Genomic DNA, 19,599 nt, shown 5'->3' on the forward strand with positions numbered 1-19,599 from the left:
CTCAAGTCCTGAGGGAAAAAAGTGGATTGAGTTCATCCTGATGTCCAGAAGGTTGTCTCAAATTCAGTGGAAAGGAATTGTGTTAGTCTTGGGGCTGGCACACACCAGCAAGGCTAGAAAACCATTTCCTTATTAGGCCTTGGTCTTTGCCCTGAGTTAGTCAGTTATAGAGGAATTAATTTTGTAGGCAGTTTTTCAGGGAGAGATAGTGTGGCTCCTAAGGATTATCTCTGGTGCTGTTTCACCATCAGCAGCAATACTTTAGACGACTGTATTTGAAAGGCCCTCAGGGCATGCTTACTTGGCCCAGTCAAAAGATAATCCTGGGGTGCATGACAATACACTTGTGCTTTGTGTTGTGTTTTGTTTTGTTTTAATGTATTTTATTGATTTCAGAGACGAAAGGAGAGGGAGAGAGAGAGAGAGAAACATCAATGATGAGAGAGAATCATGGATCAACTGCCTCCTACACGCCCTACACTGGGGATCGAGCCTGCAACCCCAGCATGTGCCTCGACCATGAATCAAACCTCAAACCATGACCTCCTGGTTCATAGTTCCATGCTCTATCCTTGTACTTTGAAAAGTATCTGTGGTCAGGTTATTTTTAAATGACCAGAAACGCGGGTCCTTTCAGGAATTTGGTGTTCCTTAGGCCCAGAAAATAGAGACTGGACTGGAAAGGCGGCCAGACCCTAACTCTGTCCACCGCCCCCCCCCCCCCCCCACGTTGGTTGCAGTTTTTCAAAGGTTCCTAACGGTAACGACCGCCAAGGGGCTCTAGGACCCAGCGGCCGCGCGCGCGGGCCAGCAGGGCCACAGCGCCTTCAAAGCCCTGGGCCGGCCATTGCAGGGCGCGGGTTCGCGACCCGCCCTGGGACCGTCGCCTCAGGCGCGGGCACTTCAGCGGTGCACGGCTGCGCGCGTGGGCGTGTCCCTGCTGGGCCGCGGGCGCCGCCTCAGCGCCGCGGAGTAGGTCGCCCCTGGGATCAGCTCCCGCGCCCGGGCGGGCAGCGCAGAGCGTAGAGAGCTGGAGCCAAGGGGCCCGGCGTGCCGCGAGCCCCTCAGGCCGCCACAGCTGCTGCCGTCAGCCAGGAGCGCTGCTGACAGGCAAAGATGAAATTCCCGGGCTCGGTGCTGGCGTCCGTGTTCCTGTTCGTGGCCGAGACGATGGCGGCGCTGTACCTGAGCAGCACTTACCGCTCAGGCGGGGACGGCATGTGGCAGTCCCTGACGCTGCTTTTCTCGCTGCTGCCCTGCTCGCTCGTGCAGCTCACACTCCTCTTTGTGCACCGCGACTTCAGCCGCGACCGGCCGCTCGTGCTGCTGCTGCACCTGCTGCAGCTCGGACCCGTCTTCAGGTGCGTGCGGGACCCCGCGTCCCAGGCCCAGACCTCGGCCGTCTCCCCTCCCCGCGCTGGCCCAGGAGGTGGGAGGCGGCCTACCAGGAAGGTCAGGTGGTGGCACTGGGGACCGGGCCCAGGCCGGCCCACCTGGACTCTCAACCACCTTTGTAGACCCAGGAATGTGACAGACTCCTGGGGAAAGTGGCAATGAAGCTGGGCGTACTGAGTTCCTGTTAGGTTCTTGCCAATGAAATTACCAACATTCAATGGAATTTGACTGACAAACATGGCAATTTCATGTGGTTCGACCTCTTAAAAATCCAGGCTTTCTCTGCGGTCAGGTGAGCTCTGGCAGGGTTGGCTTGGGTCCTGACAAACCCTTGGGAAGTGTGTCCTAAATTCCAGTTGGAGCAAAAGCGGGGACAGATTATTTAATTTATTCAACACGTGGAGTTTACTGTGTGACAGGCACTGTTCTGAACGCTTTACAAATATTAATTTATTCAACTCTCATACATAACTCTAGAAAGCCACACATCAGTCTTGTTTCTTGTGTGTGGAAATAGACGGGGTGATAGAACCATCTTCTGCCCCAGCCTGACTTATAAACCTGGTCCTTGAAGCTGGAACACAACGTGCCACAAAGACAAACACTTGTGGTGTGTTAAGGAAAGAAAAACTAGTTTTTATTAACACAAAGCAAGAGAAATGTATGGTAATGAAGTAGATTTTGGCTTATCCAAGGACCTTGAAGAGAGTTTAAAAGGTGTTATTTTGATGTCTTTCATCTCTGTAGGAAAAGCAAAACCAAGGGGTTCTATCTGGATTAGAAATAAATTTATATTACTGAACTTTAGACACAAGTCATAGAGGAATTGGTAGACATAGAAATGCCAAAGAGGCACCTCAGCAGCCATAAAATTCAGCTATTCAGCTAGCTGTGGACCTAGGGAGACCCCACACCACCCCCACCCCCACCCCCACATAGACAACACAAAGTTAAGCAGCAAGATAGGTTTTATTAAGTGCTTAATAAAACGTTGCACTTCATATTAAAGACAGCCATTCTAGCTGACACTCAGAATGTGGACTTGTAGTTTACACGCAGTCAGGACAAAGTGGATGAACAAATTTTCCTGAAGCTGTGGAATTTTAGAAAGGAAAAGAAACAGGTACATGGGCAGAAGTAAGAAGTTGCTACTGACATCTTGAGAGCAAGGGAAGAGTTAGGGGAGAAAGGGGCAGGGGAGATGGAGAGGGAAAGGGAAAAAGAGACAAAGAGGGTGAGGGAAATATCCTGCAACCTGGAGCCATTTGATGAGGAGAGAGTTCATCCTCCCGGGCCTAGTAGGCCACAGCACCCTGATTGTATTCCTGCTCAGTAAAATCAATGTTATCTGACTTTGGGCAAGGCTCTCATCATGTCTCAACCTGATCTGTGAAAAGAAAACTCAGTACTGGCAGATGTTTAAGTAAAGTGACACAGAAAAGGGAACTGACATTTGTCAAATGCTTCTTGTGCTAGATGGTTTGGTAAGTGTTTATATGCCTCAGTTCATCAAATCCTCATCATGAACTAGATGTAATTGTCCCCATTTTATAGATGAGGAAAATGAGATCCTAGATTATGTCCACAAGGCTTCTTAGAAATAGAGTGGAGTGAATTATGTTCTCTACACTTTGTGAAAGAAGGCAGAGGAGTGTGGACTGCATTTTATCAGTAGTTCAGTCTTAAATCAAGAAAGTTTGGTCATCTTGGAAAAATTTAAAAACACATCCTAAACAGTTATCCAGGTCAATGATAATACCCTATCATGTCTGTCATTTAATATTTTTGTAAATACTAATAGTGACCTAAGATAAAGCTAATGATATAATATTATGTATAAAACAGGATGGCAAAGATAAAAGTGGTAATTTCTGATGGTGGAGTTATGGGTGATTTTAATTTTCTCCTGAAAAATATAGAAAGTGCATAATTTCCTCCTTTATTATATGCTTCTCTACATTTTTCAGTTTTTACAGTAAAAATATTTTAACTTTATTAAAAAATAAAAAGTTTGATGCTTTGAAGAGATAACTAGCCATATAAAAAGTTTCAACCCCATAAAAAGACATATTTCCAGAAAATTCTGAATAAGTCATTGTCTTCTTTCGTGGAACAACAACATAAAATATAAAAAACAAAGCAACAAATAATCCCCTTCTGTCAACAAGGACTCTGTCATTCTAATGCAGCTGATTTATTTCAAGGAGATATCAGACCCATGCTCTTCGAGCTGAGATACACAAGGTGCAGTTCCAAGCCTCTTAGCTTCCAGATGAAAAAAAGAGCAATTTAATGTTGTTTATTAGTGTGACTTAATATGTTATTGGAAATTTTTCCTGTTGACTGTTTCTATTTTAACGCTAAGATCTGACATAGGATCAACGTTATTTCCCCCCGTACAAAGGAGAGTCATGGTGTGATTCTTTTCCTGCCTTATCAATTAGACTTAGTAATATTTTGAAATTGTTTTTGGAAAATTTAGCTCTGTGTATTTTTGGGTGCACACTAACTGGCCCAACATATTCTTTTTAGGTGAGATGCTATTTTTGAATTTACTCAGTTAAACTGAATTATAATGATTATGTGCTAAATACTGCAATCTAGATCCCACTGTTCTTTCCTTTAGGGAAGCAGTGGAGAGCAGCATATTTCATTTATATCAGTATTATATTTAAAACTAGAGTTGCAGTTTGTATGGTTATTTCCTAATTATGGCCAGGTTTCAATGATAAGAACACAGAATGAATAATGTCTTGATTTTTTTTTAAGGGCAGTGTTATTGTGAATAATAATAGATGTTTTGAAAAACCAGAGGGTGGGGGGAAATACCTCTTAACAGCAACAACAAAATTTGTTTATGCTTTTACAATATGTTAATTTTATAAACTAATTGGGAGAAGGAATGAATATAAATGAATTACTAGTTCAAGGAATTTTCCTCCATTTTCATTTACTGGTGTAATGAGGAAAAAATGGCACATGAAAATCTATGTTTATAATATAAAAGCTAAGAAGTTCCAGTAATATTTTATAGAACATGCAAAATTATTCACTATAGTATTTTTCTTTATTGTATACCTTCAAAAGACTTTCCTAATATATAAAAGCCCAAGGTCCGTAATGACCGATCAAAGGCTCTACCGAACAGCGGAAGTCAGTCCTGCAGTCAGTGCTGGGTTGCCATGGTGAGCCAGCACTGACTGCTGAGGGGGCTGCAGATCAGGCCCAGAAGAGGGGCCAAAAGAGAGAGGCAGGGTCTGATCCACAGCCTTCGTGGCAGCTGTTGATCAGCCATTGCCTCTCTCTTTCTCTCCGGGCTTCGCCAGTAGCCGTGCCTCTATTTCTCTTCGGGCCTCTGCGGGGTCTGCTGATCAGCCCTGCCTCTCTGATCAGGCCCGGAGATAGGCCCAGAGATGCTGACTGGCATAGAAACCGACCAATCAGAACCAAATCTGGGTGAACTGTGAGGAGCCAATGGCTGCCTAGGAGGCGGAGCTTTTGACACTGGCATAGAAACTGACCAATCAGAACCAAATTGGCTGGTAGGGGAGGGCAGTTGGGGGCAACCAGGCCAGCAGGGGAGGGCAGTGTCCGGAAGGACATCCAGTTGTCTGGTCTAATTAGCATATTTTGTTTTTATTATTATAGATTATTATAGATTCTTCTTGCGATAGTTGCCTCGGTATGAGAGTACAAAGTTAACAACATTCAATAAAACAGGTGAAGCCATCAAAACTTCTGTCAGCATTATAAGGTTGTTATAAAAATGCATGTTTAGGGGGGAAATGTATTATGAGCATTTTTCTTATTCTTAGGAAAAAAACATTTTTCCCCAGATTTTATTATGAAAAAATGTTTTTATTGAATTTATGGGGGTGACATTGGTTCACAAAGCCATACAAGTTTCAAGTGTACAACTCAACAAAACATCATCTTAACACTGCATTGTGAGCCCATCACCCCAAGCAAAGTCTCTTTCTGTCCCCATTTCTCCCTCCTTTGCTCACCTCCACCTCCTCCACCACCTTTCCCTCTGGCTATCACTACAACTGTAGCCTGTGTGTATGTGTGTAATAAATATATATATATATTTTTTTTCTTAATCTCTTCACCTTATTTCATCCAGCTCCCCAAACCTCCTCCTCTCTGACAGGAAAATTTTTGAACATAAAGAGGACAACTTGAAAGAACTGTATGGTGAACATCCAAGTACTAGCCACCTAGATTCTATAGTTAACATTTTATTTCATACATCTATCCATCTTTCTATCAAGCCAGCCATCAATCCATTTGTGTGTGTGTATATTTCAAAGTAAATTAGACACATCAGTACTCTTCCTCCCTTCAGTATCCATATCATTACCTCAAGAGGAAATCCAATTTTAAAAGCCAGGCACTCTGTCAGTGTAGAAAGGTGACTGGTTATAGCTCCTTCCTCAGGGTAGGCTTGAAATTCCAAAGCTGGTCAGCCCCCAGGCATGATTGAATTTAGTCATGTTCCATAAGGTTATGAGAGTAGAGAGATAGGAAGTAAATTGTGGTCTTCCAGGGAAATGCTAAATGGCAAATTGTTCTGTGATTTGGGGGATGAATCTCACAACCATAGCTGCTGCTTTAACTAAGGAAATTTGGGGCATCTCTTGGATGTGGAAAAGAAAAAAAAAATAGAGATTTATAGATATAGATATCTGTGTGCATATGTGTATATGTGTGTGTGTGTGTGTGTGTACATATATTCTGTGTTAACTCCATAACAGTGTGGCAAGGTAGATTTTATTTCTGCTTTATAATTGAGGGAAATGACTCAAGGGTTAAATTACTTGCCCAAGACTGCACAGCTAATCAATGTCAGGAAGGCAAATTAAATATTTTTCTAGTATCTACTTGGTTGCTTGCCTCAGTGGGCTTTGATGTCACCTTTCAATTTGGTTCTCAGTCAGTCCCAGTTGGTCTGCTGGAGGGACTCAAGAGGACTGCATGCTCAAAACTGGCCCTTGGTGTGGATGATTTTCTAGGAGGGGCTGCAGTCCAGAGTAGCCAAGTCAAGGCTTTGAGAATCGGGCTAAGTATAAGCAGGGTAACTGAAAAAAAGAGAATCCTGTCTGCCTCTGATTATCATGACTTGCTGATTTGTTTCCAGGTGTTTTGAAGTCTTATGCATCTATTGTCAGTCAGGCCACATTGAAGAGCCTTATGTCAGCATCACCAAGAAGCGACAAATGCCAAAAAATGGCCTCTCAGAGGAGATTGAGAAGGAAGTGGGCCAGGCAGAGGGCAAGATGTTCACCCACCGATCTGCATTCAGCCGGGCATCAGTGATCCAGGCTTTCCTGGGCTCAGCCCCCCAGCTGACGCTGCAGCTATATATAAGCACCTTGCAGCAGGACATCACTGTCGGAAGATGTATGTATACCTTTTATTTCTGCCTTAATTTGGGGATCAACATGGGGAGCAAAACATAAGTTTATTTTGTTTTAGGTAAAACTCATTCATAGGTGCATTCAGTCCTGTGTTTGCATTCCAGTTACTAAGGTCAAATATTAGTGAGTTGAAACAATAACATGTTTATTTGCTTATGAATCTGCAATTTGGGGAGGGCTAAAAGGGCTCACCTATGCTTTACTGTGCATCAGCTGGGGTGGCCCAAAGATGGGAAGCTAGAATCCACTGGAGGCCCATTCACTCATATTTCTTATTGTTGATGCTGGCTATTGCTCATGGTCTCAGATCTTCTTTGTTTCATCTCTTTGTGTGGGCTGGTTTGGGCTTCATAGCATGGTGGCTGCTTTTAAGGGTCAGTGTCCTAAGACAAGAGAGAGGACCAGGTAGAAGAGTATCACCTTTTGTGATCCAGCCTTGGAAGTCCTGTGAGCTCATTTATGCTGTATTTTCTTTGTTGAAGCAGCTAGGAATCTTTATGAAGTTCAAGGGAAGAGGAGGGAAGGAAACTGATTCTTGTTGGGGAAGAGTAGATAGAGTTCTGGAAGTTCACTGCAGTGACCATTTTGGAAAATACAGCTTTCTGTAGGCTGAAAATACAGCTGCCGGAGGCCTCTTTGGATTTTGCCTCTGTCTTTCAGAGATAGTTGTAAACTAGCTGACACGGTTGTAACAGCTTCTTTATGGTAAATAATGAAAACAAGAGCGCACTTCTGTCTTCTTGCAGTTTGAATAGGTATCTCAGCTTTTAAATGAACAGTTCTCTAATCTTTAAGCTACTCTCACATTTTCAAATTAAGGCAGGTTTTGGTTAAGCTAGATCCCCTCCCCCCTAAAAGCCCCACCTTTATGTGCATGGACACAGTGAAAAACTTCCATATGAGAAGAGGAGATAGCCCCTTTCAAACATTAATATTATCCTATATAATAAGACCCTAATATGCAAATCGACTGAATGGCCAAACGACCAGTGGAACGACCAGTTGCTATGATGGGCACTGACCACCAGGGGGCAGATGCTCAATGCAGGAGCTGACCCCTGGTGGTCAATAGGCTCCCACAGGGGGAGCGCTGCTCAGCCAGAAGCCGGCTGGCGAGCGCAGTGGCGGTGCCGGGAGCCTCTCCCACCTCTGCAGCAGCACTAAGGAGCAGCAAGCAGGTGGGCGGTAAGGAGTGAGAGGTTCCAGACTGCGAGAAGGCGCAGGCCAGGCTGAGAGAGAACCCCCCCCCCCAGTGTACCAATTTCGTGCACCGGGCCTCTAGTTAGTAAATGAAAACTAGATGTTCTGATAAGTTTTATCACATAGATAAGCAAAAATGAGTTAAAAGCCTTAATTTGAAAAATACATATTGAAGATAATACTGAACTTAGAATTTAAAAAATAATAAATCACTCTTACTAATTTCACTTCCCTTAATATTATCTTCTTTCTGCCTACATTATAAACTGAGTGGTAGAATTTCTTCATTTATGGCTGGTTCACAGGATGTTTACATGTTACAACTACCTCCCTCATCCTGGTTACCTCAGAGTGAAGGTGATTCTTAAGATATATCAGGACCTTAAGTTGAGGTCTTGAACCTTGGTGTATTAACATTTATGTTAAAAGAACTTCCACAGTCACAGGCAGATAGTAAATGATCAAAAAATTCCAGAGTATCTTTGCTCTCTAAGGACTTATAACCAGAATGGACATTGACCAAGGTGAGTCATGTATGTGTATGCCACTCTACCCTTTTCCCAGTTCATTGTTTTACCATGTGTCAGTCAGGGACACAGGGAAAGACCAGATGTAATTATAGTCTGTTTTATTTTTCCAAGTAGACCCATTTTTTTCTCAAGTTTTTGAAAATGAAGATTGTTTTATAGTTCAGAGGTCAGCAAGCGACAGCACATTGGTCCAATTGAGAAAAATAAAACCTATCTTATAAATGTCAGTGTCACAAAAAAAATCTGTGAGATGCCCCCAAAGGATTTGGAAAAATATAAATCCTCTGAGTTAAACAATAAATCGAATATATATGGAAAAAGGAAATGGGCATAGTCCTCTTAAAAATTCAGATGGCTGCCATTTATGCAGGTCTTGACTAATCCCAATCATCTCCTTAACATATCTGTGGAAGGAATTCCTCACCAGGAAGGAGAAAGGCAGTTATAATTGAAACAGGGGTTGGGGTGTGTCACAGAGGCAACCATTGATAGTGTCCATTGTGTGATTGTTACAGAATTTACCAGATGACCAAAAAATACACAGGTGTACTTGGAGGTCCAGGATAAGCCCATTTATTTTCAGATGTTTCACAAGTATTAGTACAGTGACTCATGGGGTCAGTTCTCCAAATCCTGAGTAAGTCAATATGGAGGAAGCTTTCTCTTTATACCCTTTGTTTTCTTTGTCCCTCATATATGGATCAGACTTCCGGATCTTTCTAGGGCTTTGCAAAAAGCCCTGTGTGTTAGGATGGTGGATGTGAGACCACACCTAAAGGCCTGGCCTGGCACCAGCACTGATAACCCCCTCCGGGGGTTGTGTATTATTCATGGTTTATGGCCTCTGTAAAATGTGATTATTTAGGTAAATAGGTCTTGCAAGACCAGATAATTAAGGAAGGGGCAGTGACTAGACTATAGGCTAACAGGAATGTACTGATTAACTAGGTACAGCGTCAGGCTGCTGGTCTCCCCCCTCAAAAAAAAAAAGTCTTCTTTTCCTCATCATTCCTCCCCCCCCCCCCCACTTGATCCTCAAGCTGATTTTCAGCCTTGGGGATTCGCTAGAAGACTCAAAACTAGGGAGTAGGGTGTTCAGCAGCTTGAGTCATTTTCATCTTTATTACCCAAGGGATTGTAATGGCAGCCCAGAGATCTGGTCTGGAGTAACATCTGGGGCTTCAGGGCTTACTGATTCTCTCTATTAGCTGTTCTATAACCTGTTGGCTTTCTTAGAGGAAGGGAGAGGGAGTCTACGCAGGTTTCTTCATTTCTGGCTTCAGAGCAGTTGGAGTGGTGAGAAGCCCATCTCAGGGTCCCATCTATTTCTTCTCCAGTTAGCCCATTGTCCTTGCTCTGCTCATGTCTGTCTAACTGCCTAACACATCCCCTTAAAGATCCTGGCTCTGAATCCTTTTAGGGAAAATGGGTGTCGGTGGGCTTCTCTGGCTACTTCCATGCTGAGGAGGGACAAAGTTTTCTTTCAGAGCCAAGAGATCCTTGCTCTCTGTCAGAGGGACGATGAGGTCTGGGTATGGAACGGGGTGGGCTTGTGACCTGGAGGAGACAAACTGTGTTATAAAATTTAGTATTATTGAGCAATTAGAACAGCAAGAGTTACAACAAATGGTCTTGTGGAAGGGAAAGAAAACATTTCAGTTCTAATAACTCCTATTGAAATAGAACTTTTCTCCTTAAAATCACCCTTATATTTATTAAAGAGCAAAATTAAGACCAATTTATCTATTGCATTCAATTTGGCCTGATTGTTTGCATAAACACAAGAATGATAACTGACCACCTTTGCCGGAATTTCATGATTGAGTCTCAACGTGCCCTGTAGGGAAGGGAAGCCAAGCCATCCAGCTGCCATCAGGCCTGCCTGCAGTATCTGCTGGGTTAGGTGAAGTCCTCACCTGCAGCAGCTCCACCTGGGGCCACACCCTAGGCTTCAAGGCCCATCTCAGCAGCACTTCTGCTTGTTGTGGCCTAGAGTGCATGTGGGTTTCGCAGGGATGCAGAGGCTCCCCTTCCACTCTGACCAACCACCAACGATGGCAGGGTATGGGCCTGACGCTCCAGCGCCATCCATTTTCAGGGCTACCAAGCAAGATACCAGGCTTTCTCCATGGCACTCTTATTGGCTTCAAGTCTTCAGAGTCCTGACAGGACTCTTTAAAACATGATACTCCAGTCAAAGTTTTCAGTCAATAAAACCACCATTTGAAACCGGTCTTATTGAATTTATGCAAAGAAATGCATTGCCGTGATTCATTCATTAAGAACTGCCAAATTTTGGAGGGATCACATAGGGAGAAAAATACACTAACCTGCTTTAAGATCTTCTGATTTTCCTTGCCAGTCCTTTCCATGGACTCTTCAGAAGATGTAGTATTTTTCCAAATGCATTATAACAAAACAGTAACTGTCTCCAAATGACAAGAAATTTAAAATGACATGGTTATGGATTTCATTATAATGCAGATGGCATGGAATGTTGTCCTTTCTATAAAACCCAACATTCTATAATATTATAACCAATAACCATTAGTTATAACTGTATTTGACAAAGGTTCCTATGTACCTTCAGTATAAAATTTTCCTTCATGAGAGAGAAAACAAACATTCGAGGCATTTCAGAGCCTATTGGGATGATCTAAAGCCAATTCTAGATCAAGAGAAAGTTGTTGTTTTTTTTTAAATTCAAACACTTGAGGGATTGTCAAACTTGATTTTACCAAAAGATTAAATATTAAAGTGTATTAGACAGGAACATAGGCTAGCAACCTTCAGTTCCTATGATTAAAAGACGGTCTTTTTATTTATTAAATTTCTGATTAACATAACATAATTATTTTACTAGAAAAGAACTAACCAAAATAAGGATTATTTTCCAACTTCATTTGTCCTTGGGTGTGGACAGCAAATGACAGTAATTGGATTTCTCCCATTAGTGTCCCTGAGTACTTTGGCATAAGCTATTTACCCTCTGTTTAGGGAGGCAACATGCAAATCATTGACTCTTAAGTGTCATTGGTTTATGGAAGACAGTTTTTTAGATGATTGCAAACTGCTGTTTTAATATCTCAGTTTCCCTGTTTTGCTTATCCTGGCTTACTGACCTGTATCATTTAATGAATTTCCTTTTAACATTTTTTTAAACTTCTTATAACTTCCACAGACATTCTTACAACTTTCAAAAACATTTTTACAACTTCCAGAAATAACCACCTTTAGAAACCACTTTCTTTTTCCTTCAAAATGCATAATAACAATGCCTCAGTCCTTCCATTAAGTATTTCTACTCTAATATTCTTTCTTTCTGTCATACCTTCAGCAACTTGTACAGACCTTTTCTTTCTTTTTTTTTAATGTATTAGAATTCTTCATTCTTAGAAACCTTAATTTTTCAATGATTACCAAAAAAGTAAACAGCCAGCATTTCTTAGATTAACATTTATGAACACACTTTAAATGCACTCTTACTTTCAAGAAAATATACCTTCAACAAAGTACAAGAGACCTTCTGTAATAAAAGCTAAGAGCAGGTGAATTAAAACTTGTCTAGCAGTTAATGTTTCAGTTTTTTTTGTTTTGTTATTTTTAAATGTTTAGATGTTTATAGGCATATGAGGCTGGAGGAAAGGCTGGGGGAGGAGGGAGCAGGCCCAGCAGCCTGTTCCCAGGCCTTTAGCTGCTTGGATTTAAACTGCTACATTCTTCCTTAGAGATACCATCTAAGGTTACTGCTGCGGCTTCTCTACTTTTACAGGGAGAAGGGCGACTGGCTCCTTCCTTCTACAGAGAGCACAGTCTCCTCTTGAATGACTGGACTTTTATTATTAACATATTTATAATTATTACTGAAAAGCTTTATCACAAATTCTTCATTTTATTTACATTTATTTATTGTATCTTAACAACTTTGAGATTTTTAAAGCCAATTATTACCTAAAGCATTTTCTTGACCAATAACCATGATTGCCCTTCCTGTTCAAGGAAAGGACACACTAATCTGGCTGGCAGTCGTATGCCCCCAGGACCCGGGACCACCCTCAGAATGTGGTCCATCCTCATTCATGAACTGCCCATCATGGTGGAAGCATTAATCTTGTTACCCAACCCAGCCTGCATAGCTTACTTCCTTATGTAATTTCAAGTATATTGTATTGGTCTAATTTAGTTAAAAATATTCCTTTTTAGGGAGAAAGAATAAATCTTTATTTATTTATTTATTTATTTTTAATTGTTTGAAGTATTACAAATAGTAGTACATATGTCTCCTTTTTTTCCCCCCATTGACCTCCCCCCGCCTCCCCTTCCCCCCAGTACATGCCTTTACCTGCCCCCCCCCCCCAGTGTCTTGTATCCATTGGTTATGCTTATATGCATGTGTACAAGTCCTTCGGTTGATCTCTAACAGCCCCCGCCCCAACCTCCCCTGCCTTCCCGCTGTAGTTGGACAGTCTGTTCAATGCTTCTTTACCTCTGTATCTATTTTTTCCCCATTTCTTTCCTTTAAAAAATCTTGCCTCTGCAGACTAGAAATCCTATCTAATAAAGAGGGAATATGCTAATTAACCATCACTCAGTCACAAGGATGGCTACACCCACAGCTGAGGCCAAGTTCCCATAAGGAGCCTTAACGAGCAATCAGCAGGGACCTGAGGCTATGCCCTCCCCCACCCCGGTGGGCCTTGACAGGGGACCTCAGGTCGTGTCCCCCACCCGGCAGGGCTTGACAGGGGACCTCAAGGTGCGCTTCCTGTCCTGGTGCTGGGCTAGGGGACCTCAGACTGCACCCCCCGCCTGGCAGGACTTGATAGGGGACCTCAGGCCACGCCTCCTGCCTTGGCACCAGGCTGGGAGACCTGAGGCCGCGCTCCCCACCAGGTGGGGATTGACAGGGGACCTTAAGGTGCACCCCCAGTGCTGGGTCGGGGGAACTCAGGCCGCGCCCCCCCGCCCACCGGGGCTTGACAGGGGATCTGAGGCTGTGCCCCTCTCCTGGTGCTGGGCTGGGGGATCTGAGGCTGCACACCCCCGCCTTGCAGGGCTTGATGAGGGACTTCAGGCCATGGCCCCCACCCAGCGGGGCTTGACAGGGGATCTCAGGCCATATCCCCCACCTGGCAGGGCTTGACGGGAGACCTCAAGGCACGCCCCCCGCCCTGGTCTGGGGGACCTCAGGCCACGCCCCCCATCCTGGCGCTGGGCCAGGGAACCTGAGGCTACATCCCCTGCCTGGTGGGGCTTGACAAGGGTGGGAATGGCCGGGTCTGGATCTAGCCCAATGAGGGGGTGGGCGGCTGGGTCTGGATCTCACGCGATTTTGAGGCACATGTGGGTGGGCGGAGACTTGACTCTGGGTCCCGTGGTGTGCCCCAGACTCTGACAGGAGGAAGGTTTTCATATACATTTTACTAATTTTCTTTCATCTCTGACACTTCTATTATAGAGAAAGGGCAAACAGCAATATTAAATTATTTCCTCTAATTAATTCCCTTTTAATCTGCACAAATTTCGTGCACTGGGCCACTAGTAAACATATAATAACAAAAAATGTTTGAGTCCCAATTTCAATGTCCAACAGTTCTGAGTCCCCGTTTCAATGTCAAACAATTCCTTAAGTGTACATGTCAGCAATGATATCTGGATGGTGGGCACATGGTGGCAATGCAGGTCCGACCCTCTCTGGTTTGGTCCTAGGCAACCTGCTACGTCGCACAGCTGCTGACTGCTAGCGTGGCAAGGCGTCGTCAGAGTCTTCCATCTCTGAACTCTTTCTCCTCTTGTCTTTGTGGTTGGAGCAGACCTGTCAATTCCTCTCTGTTGCAGGAATCCACATGGTCTTGGAGTTGTTTTCTGAAAATATACAAACATATTCTCGACCAAAAGTTAATAAAGGAATCTTTTCTATATAATTGATTTGGGATCCTTTTTATTTTTGCCCAAATGATTTTCCTTTGTCTTATTTAGACACCATGTGTGTTTTTCATGGGTGTCTTGCTGTTAGCATTAAAAATGAAAACTAATTTTGTAAAGTAAAAGTTTTCTAGATGTAATTTACTTATAGGATATTTTTCCTTACATGATATTACCCTACTATCCCCCCTTTTTTGATTAATGGAGGCTTTTGTAAATTTTATAATGCAGTCTTGATAACTTTAAATTTTAATTTTTTGCACAAAAATATGACTGCTTTAGTTTCATTGCATGTTCAGGAATTTTACCATGAGATGAACTTCCAATAGAAATTTTAGTTACCACTTTAGGAACAGCTTTTTGTCCAGTACAATTAAATTTTCTTGAATATTCACTTATTTCAATTAGCCTATTTAAATTAATCTGAAAACTTGATTATTATTTTACTGTCAAATTTAATACTCTACCAACAATCTTAGTTTACCCTGTAAATATTAGTGGAAAGGATTATTTGCATTCTTGAGTAGGCCCTGAGCATTCCTGGTGCTAGGTTGGATTTAGATATCAAAAACCCACTTCCCCACACCATGGGTACAAGACAACTCAAACAAGTCTTGTTGCAGTGAGAGGGCAGCTTCTCTCGGCCAAGTCTCTGACTGTTACCTGGGTCCCGATTTGAGCTGGGCGTGGGAAGCGAAGCAGCCATGTGGGCAGGAGACCTCCCTCAGAAGGGGTGAGGGTTCAGGCCCCTGCAAAGTTGGGGGGTGAGGGTCTGTGCCCCACCTCTATTGACCCCCAAGTTCTCTCCTGATGGCCCCTCTGCAACTGTGCCTGTCTTAGGTTGTTCCTTCCCTGAGGAATCTTACCCATCTTTGGCTAACCAGCCATCCTCCGGGGCCAAGCAGGGTGATGTGAGGTTCATTTCTGTCTCCTTGGTAGCCTATGCCCCCGTGGCCTCCATGCCCAGCATCTTCCTTGGGTTCCCCTCGCCTGCTGGTGGGGCCCCGTCACTAATCACATATCTTGGGGAACCCAGGTTTCTTCTCCATGGAGGGCCCAGCTCACCCCACTGGGCGAGAGACAGATCCATGGTACCAGCCACCACGAGGTTCAACCTCAGCATGAACAGAAAGCACAGGCAACAGCTGTGGGCAATTGGATTGTGAGAAGAGGGTCCCTTTTGGCTAATAGGGCAAGAGGGGCCAATATAGAATGCTCAGGTGCCTTTCTATGTCCACTTTAGAGAAGTGTCTATTTAGGTGCTTTGCCCATTTTTAAATTGGATTGTTTATCTACCTCTGTTAAGTTGTATGAGTTCCTCATATATTTTGGATACTAGAGGCCCGGTGCTCAAAATTCATGCATGGGTGGGGTTGTCCCTCAGCCCAGCCTGCACCCTCTCCAATCTGGGACCCCTCAAGGGATGTCTGACTGCCCGTTTAAGCCCGATCCCAGTGGGGTCGGGCCTCAACGGGCAGTCGGACATCCCTCTCACAATCCAGGACTGCTGGCTTCCAACCACTCACCTGCCTGCCTGCCTGATTGCCCCTAACTGCTTCCGCCTGCCAGCCTGATCACCCCCTAACCACTCCCCTGCCAGCCTGATCAACACCTAACTGCTCCCCTGCTGGCCCAATTGCCCCTAACTGCCCTCCCCTGCCAGCCTGGTCACCCCTAACTGCCCTCTCCTGCTGACCTGGTTGCCCCTAACTGTCCTCCCTGCAGGCCTGGTCACTCCCAATTGCCCGCCCCTGCTGGCCCAGTCACTCCTAACTTCTCTCCCTTGCCATCCTGGTCACCCCTAACTGTACTCCCCTGCAGGCCTAGTCCCCCCCAGCTGCCCTTCCCTGCAGGCCTGGATCACCCCCACCTGTCCTCCCCTGCAGGCCTGGATCCCCCCTAATTGGCCTCCCCTGCAGGCCTGGTCACCCCTAACTGCCCTCCCCTGCAGGCCTGGTCCCCCCAACTTCCCTCCCCTGCAGGCCTGGTTCCTCCCAACTTCCCTCCCCTGCAGGCCTGGTCACCCCCAACTGTCCTCCTCTGCTGGCCCAGTCACCCCTAACTGCCCTCCCCTGCAGGCCTGATCACCCCCAACTGCCCTCCCTTGCAAGCCTGGTCCCTCCCAACTGCCCTCCTCTGCTGTCCTGATCGCCCACAACTGCCCTCCCCTGCTGGCCATCTTGTGGTGGCCATCTTGTGTCCACATGGGGGCGGCCATCTTTGACCACATGGGGGCAGCCCTCTTGTTTGTTGGAGTGATGGTCAATTTGCAAATTGCCTCTTTATTATATAGGATTAACCCTTTATCAGATGTATCATTGCCAAATATGTTCTCCCATACAGTGGGCACCCTTTTCATTTTGTTGATGGTTTCTTTTGCTGTACAGAAGCTTTTTATTTTGATGTAATCCCCTTTGTTTATTTTCTCCTTAGTTTCCTTTGCCCTAGGAGATGTATCTGTAAACATATTACTACAAGAGATGTGTGAGATTTTGCTGCCTATGGTTTCTTCTAGGATTTTTATGGTTTCCCGACTTACATTTAAGTCTTTCATCCATTTGGAGTTTATTCTCATTTATGCTGTAAGTTGGTGATCTAATTTCATTTTTTTGCATGTATCTGTCCAATTTTCCCATCACCATTTACTGAAGAGACTGTCTTGACTCCATTGTATGCTCTTGCCTCCTTTGTCAAATATTAATTGCGCATAATGGCTTGGGAGGATTTCTGGGGTCTGTGTTCTGTACCGTTGATCTATATGGCTATTCTTGTGCCATTATAATGCTGTTTTGATTACAGTGGCTTTGTAGTATAACTTGAAATCTGGTATTATGATTCCTCCAACTTTGTTCTTCTTTCTCAAGTTTGCTGCAGCTTTTAGGGGTATTTTTTGTTCTATATACATTCTTGTATTATTTTGTGAAATGTGCTGTTGGTATTGTAATAGAGATTGCATTGAATCTGTAGATTGCCTTGGGTAATGTGAACATTTTAATGATGTTGATTCACCAATCCATGAACACAGTATATTCTTCCACTTGTTTATATGTTCTTCTATCTCTTTTTTTCACCATCCGGTAGTTTTCCAAGTATAGGTCTTTGGCCTCCTTGGTTAAGTTTTCCCTAAGTATTTCAATTTTTTTGTTGCAATAGTAAATGGAATTGTTTGTTTAGTTTCTCTTTCTGAGAATTCTTTATTGGTGTATAAAAAGCCTTTTTTTGAGGGGGGTATTGATTTTGTATCCTTCTCCATTGCCAAATTCATTTTTTAAATCCAGTAATTTTTGGTGGAATTTTTAGCATTTCCTATGTGTGAATAATAAAGTTTTACTCAATCCTCTCCAATTTGGATGCCTTTCATTTCTTCTTCTTGTCTGATCGCTGTGGCTGGGACTTCCAGTACTATGTTGAATAAGTGTGGTGAATGCAGACATGTCTGTCTTGTTCCTATTCTGAGGGGAAGTGGTTTTAGTTTTTGGCCATTGAGTATGATGTTGGCTGTAGGTTTGTCATATATGGCCATTATCATGTTAAGATATGCTCCCTCTATTCCCACTTCGCTGAGAGTTTTTACCAAAAAAGGGTGTTTGATTTTGTCAAAATGCTTTTTTTGCATCTATTGGTATGATCATGTGATTTTTGTCTTTCAATTTGTTTATGTAATTTATCAGATTTATTGATTTGCAAATATTGTACCAGCCTTGCATCCCTGGAATAAATCCCACTTGATCATGATGTATGATGTTTTTGATGTATTGCTGGATGCGATTTGCTAATATTTTGTGGAGGATTTTAGCATCTATGTTCATCGGGGATATTGGCCTGTAATTCTCTTTCTTTGTAGTGTTTTTATCTGGTGTTGGAATTAGTATAATGCGTGCATCATAAAAAGGGCGTGGCCATGTACCTTTCTCTTGGATTTTTTGGAAGAGTTTGAGGAATATTGGTGTTCTTTGAATATTTGTTAAAACTCCCCTGTGAAGCCATTGGACCTGAGCTTTTGTTCGCTGGGAGTTTTTTGATTACTGCTTCTATTTCATCAGTTGTTATTAGTCTATTCAAGGTTTTCTGATTCTTCCTGATTCAGTTTTGGGAGATTGTGTTTTTTTAGGAATTTGTCCATTTCATCCACATTGTCCTGCTTGTTGGCATATAGTTGTTCATAGTATTTTCTTATAATCCTTTGTATTTCTCTGTTGTCAATGGTTACTTCTCCACTTTCATTTCTGAATTTATTTATTTGGGTCCTCTCTCTTTGTTTCTTAATGAGTCTGGCTAATAGTTCATCAATTTTGTTTATCCTTTCAAAGATCCAGCTCTTGGTTTCATTGATTGATTGATTTATTTTTTTTAGTCTCTATGTCATTTATTTCTGCTCTAATCTTTATTATTTCCTTCCTTCTACTTACTCTAGGCTTTTCTTGTTGTTCTCTTTCTAGTTCTTTAATATATAGGCTTAAATACAGTAGTTTATTGTTGATTTTTTTTGTTTTTTGAGATAGGCCTGTAGTACTATGAACTTCTCTTTCAGGACTTATTTTTCTGTGTCCCAGAGATTTGTGGTCATTTTTTGTTTAATTTTATGAAGTTTTTTATTTCTTTTTTTATCTCATTGGTAACCCATTCATGTATAATAATAAAAGGGTAATATTCTAATTATACTGGACGTCTTCTGGACATCATTCTGATGTCCTTCCTGACAAAGCCGGGGCCGGAGGGAAGCCAGCCGAGTCCCAGGTGCCTGCAGCAGCCCGGGGGAAGCCAGCCTGTGTCCTGGGTACCTGTGGGCAGCCCAGGGAAAGCCATCCGGGGTCCCAGGTGCCTGCGGGCAGCCCAGGAGAAGCCAGCCTGTGTGCTGGATGGCTGTGGGCAGTCTGGGGGAAGCTAGCTGGGGTCCTGGGCAGCCCACAGGGAGCCAGTCTGGGTCCTGGGTGCCTGCGGGTGGCCCAAGGGAAGCCAGTTGGGGTCCCGGGTGCCTGCGGGCAGCCCAGCGGAAGCCAGCCCATGTCCCGGGTGCCTGCGGGTGGCCCAAGGGAAACCAGTTGGGGTCCCGGGTGCCTGTGGGCAGCCCAGGGGACGCCACCTGGGGTCCTGGGTGCCTGCGGGCAGCCAGAGGAGGGAAGCCCGGT

General features: G+C 43.8%; 1 protein-coding gene across 2 annotated transcripts in view; it reads left to right on the forward strand.

Annotated features, from left to right (window-relative positions):
- Positions 1-942: 942 nt before the first annotated feature.
- The window catches only part of XK (X-linked Kx blood group antigen, Kell and VPS13A binding protein), a 245,497-nt gene continuing 226,840 nt past the window's right edge, over positions 943-19,599 (forward strand). For both annotated transcript variants that reach the window (XM_080652691.1, XM_080652690.1), the window contains exons 1-2: positions 943-1,361; positions 6,536-6,798. In XM_080652691.1, the coding sequence (XP_080508817.1) occupies positions 1,117-1,361; positions 6,536-6,798 (508 nt within the window). In that variant the 5' untranslated portion in view covers positions 943-1,116. The remainder of the gene's footprint in view (positions 1,362-6,535; positions 6,799-19,599) is intronic.

Source organism: Plecotus auritus, assembly GCF_963455305.1.
Source record: "Plecotus auritus genome assembly, chromosome: X".
Taxonomy (NCBI): Eukaryota; Metazoa; Chordata; class Mammalia; order Chiroptera; family Vespertilionidae; genus Plecotus; species Plecotus auritus.